The sequence below is a fragment of the Aspergillus oryzae genome, chromosome 3 (assembly GCF_000184455.2).
Source record: "Aspergillus oryzae RIB40 DNA, chromosome 3".
Classification (NCBI taxonomy): Eukaryota; Fungi; Ascomycota; class Eurotiomycetes; order Eurotiales; family Aspergillaceae; genus Aspergillus; species Aspergillus oryzae.
Genome location: NC_036437.1, coordinates 2,800,935 through 2,809,476, shown reverse-complemented (window position 1 = coordinate 2,809,476; position 8,542 = coordinate 2,800,935). Strand labels below are relative to the sequence as shown.

Below are 8,542 nucleotides of genomic sequence, written 5' to 3'. Positions count from 1 at the left end.
CATTGTTCCTATACAGGGTCGTGAATTCTTCTTCAGACAGTTCCCGACTGCCGGTCCAATCGGCGCAGATTTGCTCATGTCGATGTGTACTTTGGATCCGAGAAAACGGAGCACGGCACGTCAAGTTTTACAACACAACTGGTGGTTCACTGAGCCCAGGCCGACCAATAAGGAAGATCTCCCCAAAAAATCCGATGGGATTCAGAAAATGAGCAACGATTTGGCAAGAAGAGGCGGAGACATTGACGATAATACATTCAAGAACGCTGCCCGACAGTTGGATTTTAACGCAAAGCAATAGCAGATCTGCTTCATCTGATTTGAAGCGCTATCGGGTTCATTACGACACAAACGAGTTTTGCTCATTCTGTTAAAATTACACCAGGTGATATACCATCGTTTTATCATCTGCGTAGTTAGTTGCCGGGCACATAGATCTTTGATCACAATCTCGAATAAGCTTAGTGCCTAGCAGGGCAAGCCTAGAGCCATATAGACAAACTACTAGTATATCCCAAGTCTGGGTACGTATTGCCCATAAAGCTCTTTTTTGTTTCTTCATCGGCACTATCTGTAGACTTATGGGTGTATGCTCCGTCAGAAGTTATATTCTGTTGGCAATTCGGTGTTCAGGATTAGGCCACAAGACTACTCCATAGTAACTCCAGACCGGGCCGCCCAGGTGTGTCAATCCCGTGTGTGGATTAATTAGGGTAATGTACTGCTAAAGGTATAATGTGCCACTCAAAAGGCAGTACCACGAAGCTAGCTTGAGTTGGGAGAGTGACTCCCTTCACACTTAGAGCAAAGAAGTATATTACGCGTTGATTGGTCCCCTTTTTCCCGTTTCCTTGCACTAAATGTCTTAGCCCACGGCTTCTTGTCCCCCAGTGCCCCAGCAGGCGCATCATCATAATCTTAAATTCTATTAATTTGTTACACCAGAACTAGTATGTCTGTGTATACTCCGTATGTATGTATGAATGTATGTGTGTACTGTAAAATTTTGTATTCAAAGCAAGGGTGAAGGATGTTCACTCGATGTAATTCTGTAGCAGTCGCCCAGTTACTTGAAGCTTACTCCATAGGTATTGGATGGGTTATATTACCTGTTTGGACAACTTCCTGGTTTGCGACTAAAGAGAGTACGTCATGAAACCGAAAGACAAGCACCCACTCCTTCACATTGTCCATAGGCCCGTTCATTTTGGAAGTGACCTCGAACACTATGCAAGGCAACTAAATTCGAAACAGGATTGAAGGAAGAGAGACCAATTCTAATGTTTTGTATGGTTACGTGAAACACCAGACACAACCGCATTGGACTATGATAGCCTTACCGGCTACTACTAGTATACTACTAGTGCCTTAGGTACCTAACTACAGTACCTATCAAAAGACCACAACAGAGTAATTACTTGGTACTTATAACAACCGCACGTATTACAGTTATTCAAAGGAACAGTAAGATCAAGAGACAAACAAACAAATCTCACCTACCTCTTGTGGGGTGTCACCCTTCAGATCGAACAACTACCATAATACTATGATTACTTTGATCAAACAATATTGAGACATCATATTGCATATTCGGCCCAAGGTCCCTCGTTCCTGAATTCCCCCTCCAACTACTAAAAGGGAGCGAAAGAAAAACTGGAAGAAAGAGGACCACGGTTAATCCCCCTTCAACAGGGGCAGCTTATCCGCCGTCCCGCTCCCTTAAGACGTGACTAAACAACTAACAAGAGTGGCAGCAACAACTCTCGCTGAATTCTATCCCTGGACCAACTCCTCGCGAACAAGTCCGCAAACACAAGGACCGGTTGGTGCTGTTACGGCGCACCTATCGGGCCCGTCAATCCGGTCACGCTTGGTCAGCGGAATCTTAAATCGACCTGGCGCCGTTCTTTTTGCGCCCTAGCTGATCTTTGATTCACTGTTAACATACATCTCAAATAAGAGCACAGCCAACAGTGGCAGGGAGCGGAACGGCGGCGGCAACAGCTGTTTCGATAATTTGTGCAGGACGAATATCTGGACCGTGGTCCTTATAAGTGTTAAGTGTTTGGGGTGCGGAGATCTCCGCCATAAGAAGCCAAAAACTCCAACGGGGGCTTTTCAAGAAACTCTAACATTCACTGTGAGTTATTGCCCTCGAAAGCCTCTAACTATAATTTATTCCACTATTTCCTCGTATCTTATCTTCGTGTACTTTTTCTGTTGCTGTACTGTGTATAGCGGGACGAAGAACCGCCCGTGCGCGGGGAGGGCTGGCATCCTTCAGGTACATCCATGATACTTTGCCGGTGTTCAGGTTGGGGTCTCGACTTCATATCCACAGTATAGCTTATGCACCACTACGGTCAGATGCTAACCCTAGCGCTTTAAATATCAGAGGTCTGCTCTGCAAGATTAAGAAATTCAGCAACGAATCGCATATCCTGAAACCTCCGTGTATGGCCGCCGCGTTCCTTGGTTGATTTCCAACAAAAACCGTCATAATCGGTCAGCCCCAGCTAAGCTTTCCTGATACTAGCGATTGGAGTACTTGTGCGAGATCTGCTCCTCCATGTCTACGTTACCCCAACCGTCGCGGCCTGCCGCGAACCCTTCGACGGGGTCCTTACCCCCGCTCTCCGCACCGAAATCGAGAAAAAGTTTACCAGTCTCATCTGACCATGCGAGGGCACCTTCTCCATCCCAGATTTCTTCCAAAATACGTGCCTCTCCTAGCCCTAGGCCATCATTTAATAAGACTGCACTGTCCAACTCGGCTTCCAACCTGAGCTCCTCCAGGTCAATATCCGCTGGCCGAACTCCCAGTAGTCCCGATAAATCGCTGCGCAGGACTATTAGTATTGCGGCTTTTCCCCAACCACCGAAGACAGGAAGCCGTCCTTCCACTGCTTCATCAATATCAGGTATCCAGAGTCTTCGCTCCTCTGGAAGTGTGAAAGTCAAAAGGAATTCCAGATTAAGCGTAGGGACCAACAGCAGCTATCGAAGTTCACAGACCGCGTCATTGCTGAATGGCGGCGATAATAAATCAATTGTTGGCGCAGAAACCCGAGATCCAGAGGCTTCGCCATCGCAAAGCCGGAGCTCTTCTGCTCAAGGGTCATACTCGACAAGCGCGACCACTTTTGAAGATGCAGATGATGTCACCGGTGCCCTCAAGCCTCATTCGAAGCCTAAGGAGGCCAAAGGGAACGTTATAGTCAGTGTTCGAGTACGCCCTGACGTGCACAGCATCGAGACATCAAAAATCAACAGCGAATGGGCAGTGGATGCACGTCGTAGCCTTATCACGTTCAGCGGAAAGGAAGGAGGCGATTATTATTATGGTAACAATAGCCCCACAACCAATCCTTCTGCAGAACGCTTACCCTTGTATGTCAGATAATGTCTTCTCACCCCATGAACATAATGCCAAAGTCTATGACTCAGCGGCAAAACGCCTCGTGAGAAGGGTAATGGAAGGTTATCATGGTACTGTCTTTGCATACGGCATGACTGGCACCGGTAAAACCTTCTCAATGCAGGGAACTGCTACCTCTCCAGGGGTAATCCCACTAGCAATAACCGACATATTTTCCTTCATCAGGGAGACTCCGCATCGAGAATTCTTGCTTCGCGTTAGTTACCTTGAGATCTACAACGAGAAGATTCATGACCTACTCTCAGCCTCTGCTTCTGGTAGTGGTGGTCTGCCCCTCCAGCAGGAAGAGATAAAGCTGCGCGAAGATAGCAAACGAGGCGTGTATGCGACTCCACTGAAAGAAGAGATCGTACAAAGCCCAACGCAACTTCTTCGTGTGATTGCGAGGGGTGACCATGCAAGAAGAACTGGCAGCACGCAGTTCAATGCTCGCAGCTCCCGAAGTCATGCGGTTGTCCAAATCGTTGTTGAGAGTAGGGAACGAGTGCCCGCGGGAGCCACTCAGGACAGGCGATCGGGCATAACCCCGGGAGGAGTCAGAGTATCCACACTTAGTTTAATAGACTTAGCGGGGTCAGAACGTGCAGCTGACGACAAAGAACGGCGCACAGAAGGTGCTCACATAAACAAAAGCTTACTCACCCTTGGGACTATCATTTCAAGACTCTCGGAAACTAAGGACAAAGCTGGTAACCCGACTGATCGCGAGGGCAGACATCTGCCGTATCGTGACAGCAAACTCACGAGGTTGTTACAGCCAGCTTTATCAGGGAATTCACTAGTCAGCATTCTTTGCACTGTTCATCTTGGCGTAACGGGCAATTCGAATCCTGGTGAAACACTCAATACTTTGAAATTCGCTGCGCGAGCCAAAAACAATATTGTCAGTCACGCCAAGCGGGCGGATGAAGCGCTTGGTAGTGGTAGCAGTGATGCAGGCAACCGTGTGCTTCTAGAACGCTACCGAATGGAGATTCAGGCCCTTCGAAGCCAGCTCGAGAGTCAAACGAAAGCCCAAGCTGAGAAAGAGTTGAAATTGGAAGAGCAGCAACTAGAAAAGGAAGCACAGGCACGCCACGAAGAGCAAATGTTGGAAATGCAATTGGCTCGAACCGCTCTCAAGGAGCGCATAGAACATCTCAATCGGCTCATTCTTTGTTCCAAATCTACTGGTGTAAACAGCCAGGGAGCGGTGTCTACTCTAGGTCGACTATCAAGAATGTCTACTGCCGAATCGGTGGCTCGATCTTTACGCTCTTCAGTCAGCCAGTCAACATTGGGCGCGTATGGGACACCGTCTGTCCGGCCTACATCATTCCTCTCCGTCAACAGCAACGAAGCTTTACCTTTCTCGAGTGGGTCATTTGGCAACGACGAGGAGGAAGATATCGTGGGGGAATTTGCGGACGGAAAAGCAAGCGCTCAGAGGCAAATCGTTGCCCTCCAGGCCGATTTGAGTGACAAAAATCGCTATATCTCGACTCTAGAGAGACGCCTACTGCAGGCCCGACGGTCCAGCCATTCGCGAATGTCAACAGGCGTTAAAGCTGGGAGCGCAACTTCTGAAAATCCAGATATGGTGGCTTTGCTACGTGAAAAGGATATGGAAATCAACGAACTTCGACAGCAGTTAGATGATAAGGATCGAATGCTCGCTGCACTCCGCTCTGCTGCTCGGCATCGGGACCTTGCGCATCTCGCTACCGATACAGACCTCAAGGGAAAAGGTGAGTATAAAGGTGCCGATCCCGATGTGAGCGACTCGCTAGCTAGCGACCATGTGGCTAGTATCCTTCCGTCTCACAGGGAGGACGAAGTAAATGGCAGGAAAAATATAGATGATGAAATGTCACGAATTCTCAATGAGATGATCCAAGATCGGGTTGACAGTGGCCACTTAATCAAGGGTTCTCATGGGAGTGTCCGTATCGCTACCGAAAGTCGACGGCCTTCGGACACCACGACGCCTGTTCAGGGCCTAACTCCAAGCAGCATGTTTCATGACAATATCGATCATGATTTCCAACCGGGTGTAACTGACCTCGCTTCGCTTGTCTTGCATCCTTAATGTTTGTTCCTGTCATGCTATGATGGACTTTTACCCATAACGGGAGTTGTCTTTCGCTAATATCTCCCGACCCTTTCTTCAGTTCTTCGTTGTTTATTTTAATCTCCCTCGCCCTTTCTAATGTTTCTATCCCACATTATGTCCCCTTCGGTTTTCTCAGATACCCAGGCTGCTATTTCCGTTGTTTGGTGTTTGCCCTAACGGTATATCATTTAGTGCAAGATTGGAGGGAAATCGTCAATATGTACACTTGCTTCATAATCCTTCATTGAAAAGGTTCAAAACGCAATAGGAGCGCTTCTAATACTATCGCGTGGTGTCATTCCCCAGCCCTCTTCGCACTACGAGCTCTTCTCTACGGCTGTCCTCTAATAGTTGTTGGTTATAATGTCGGACTAGTCGAGACAAATATAAACACTGCTTCATAATTCTAAGATATGCAGCTAGAGAAAATCTTATATGAAACCAGACAAGTTCTCGACTTACTGATAATGAGTCATGTTTATTTAGACAATGTCACTTTCACAGAACATATATCCACCCCCTCGTTTCTGTTTCTGTAGTGCTATGGGTTAAGATGCAAGGTTATTACATGTGTGTGTGTTAGAAAGATTGAGCGACGGGCCCTGCATAAGAGTCATATCACGCAACAATCTCAAGTTCAGAAGTCCTGTCCCTGGCATAAACATCTTTCCATTGCTCCCATAGTCTTGCAAGCTCCTGCACATACTTAGCATGCAGGTAATCGATATAATCGTCATCGATCTTATCTCTATTTTGCTGCTGAACAACTTCGATGGGACAGCCGACAACAATATTCAATGGGCGACGGTAGGGCATTAAACCCACATCATAATTAAAGACCCCACGAGCATGAAACAGGGGGATTGTGAAACCCATAGTATGCTTTATGAGCATCTGAAATCTGTGTATCAGGGGGTGCTGGTCCGAACGCACTTGTTCATACAGGTCATTCTCACCGAATGCTAGCACTGGGACAAGATCGGCACCAGTACGAATGGCAAGTTTTATAAACCCCTTTCGTCTCTTAAGAACAAGGCGAAGCGTGTGAGGTAAGGCATCGAGAGATTCGCGGGCGCCACCAATGACAATAGTGATAGCACGCCCCATGCCTTCACCATCGGTGCCACCTCTAGTAAGAAGGTTCTCGCATGACTCACGAGAGACGCTAGCAACACCCATAGCAAGAGCATACTCCCGATAAAAAGGAATCCGAAAATTAGAGTCGAGGGTAAGCAACGTATTGGTAATTCCCGGGAAGAGCTTAGAGAAACCGAGCGCCTCAGTCGCAAAGGCCGCGAAAGCGCCATGTGAGATGATCCCATGGGGGTGATACCCAAATATATATTTCCGTGTCGGCAAAAGACGTTCAGATCGATGTAAACGGGCCGGGAAATAAGACGCATAAATTGACCAGATGCGTAAAGATCGCAAGTAATTGCACCGGCCACTTAAGGTCCCAGACGTAGCAGCCGTTGAAAAGAGCGATATGTAAATCAGATAAGGCAATAGGATAGGCCAAGATAATGGTATAGCACACGCGAAGAAGAAGCTGGTTAGAAAAATGGCGATAGTCAAAGTATGACACAATACCACAAATGTTTGGAGGCGACGTTCCAGACCAATATTTAGCGGTGCCCAGCGAATCCTAGAACTCTAGAGTCAGTTTCCACAGGCTATACATTCGACTATTTTCATCAATACCCAGGCCTATAGGGAAAACTCACCCCATTTTTTTGAACTTTCCAGGTTCACCAGAAGTATTGGAGTTGGAACTTTTTGCAACTGCAGATTGATTATTGGAAGGCATCGTCATGTTCGGTTCATTCTGTGATTTATGAACTCCATCTCCTACAGAGGCCCTGGGTATTTTGCCCCGAAAATCAGAGCTAGAATTGCTGTCCTGACATTGGCAGTTCCCATTTGAAATCTCGTGCCGCGCATTACCGCTATTCTCCAGTGTTATCGAGGTCGGTCGAGGCTGATCAGTTATGTCCAGAGTCACGGCCATATCGGATTCGATAGCGTGTGCAACACTCGTCTGACTGATGGAGAGCCTGCAATATCAGAAACAGCCAGTGTCACTTCAGGATGTAAGCGATTTAATTTGGGGGAATATGCATTGAGCTAAAGCCATAGGAGGTGGGTTAGGTATTATGTAGTTATGTATGGATGACAGCCCTCTATAGTTGCCGTTGCTCAGTTGTAAAATGATTGTATAGGGCCAGAGTATCGAAGTAACTATTTCAAGTCAGGTCGCGGGTGATCATGTTGCACCTAAGAGAGAAGGAGCTTTTGGCACTTTCAACTTTCACGTGAAGAACCATGAGCCTTTTACAGACGTCATTACAGTTAGGTACAGTATTTTAGGATCAGCCGACGACGGGTACCCCTAAGCCTTCCACTACTCAGCCCCGACCGGCTGTGATGACCACCTTCTACAGTTAGCATCATACGTAAAGTCGTTGCTCAAACTACATACCTTAATATTATACAAGTTACTATTCTCAAGGGACACTGAGCTTAATTGTATATGAGTCATTGTGACTGCTTAAGGCCTCCACCTTCCTTTGTAGATGAATCTCTCCAGCAGCATTTGTAGGCTGCTATAAATCTTACCCAAAGGGTCCAGGAGAAAGCCGTGGGCTGCACTGAACGCTTCCCAAATCCATACAGATGTTCTTCATTTACTGGTACCCAACATCCCTGGGTAATTAGGTCAAACAATAGCCATGCTTAAGGTATGACAAACATATGGTTACTATGCTAGAGCCTTCCACTAAGCACAGATGAAACATAGCGTGTGAAATTTTAGTGATTATACTAATTATGCTGAAGGGAGATATAAAATAAGGGTGTGTTACTCTGTACTCCATACTCCGTACCTTTGTATCAAATAACCAGAAATCCCCTGCATTTTCCCACGTGATTTCATAGGCGCTGTTTAGTATACTGAAAAACCCCGGTAAATGCAAATCCACTATGTAATTGCGAAGCCCCGTTAGTTGATAGCC

At 46.9% G+C, this 8,542-nt stretch overlaps 2 protein-coding genes across 2 annotated transcripts; one reads left to right on the top strand and one right to left on the bottom strand.

Moving 5' to 3' along the window:
- Positions 1–2,569: 2,569 nt before the first annotated feature.
- On the top strand, positions 2,570–5,507 carry AO090026000844 (putative kinesin family protein (KipA); the record flags this gene model as incomplete). The annotated part of the gene is made up of 2 exons (XM_023235875.1): positions 2,570–3,390; positions 3,470–5,507. The coding sequence occupies 2 exons, from the start codon at positions 2,570–2,572 to the stop codon at positions 5,505–5,507; spliced, it is 2,859 nt and encodes a 952-aa protein (XP_023091202.1).
- A 642-nt stretch (positions 5,508–6,149) lies between these two features.
- Positions 6,150–8,070, bottom strand: AO090026000845 (diacylglycerol acyltransferase type 2A; the record flags this gene model as incomplete). Its single annotated transcript, XM_023235874.1, has 3 exons — positions 6,150–7,176; positions 7,256–7,356; positions 8,011–8,070. 3 exons carry the CDS (start codon positions 8,068–8,070, stop codon positions 6,150–6,152), a joined length of 1,188 nt encoding a protein of 395 aa, XP_023091203.1.
- Positions 8,071–8,542: the final 472 nt, after the last annotated feature.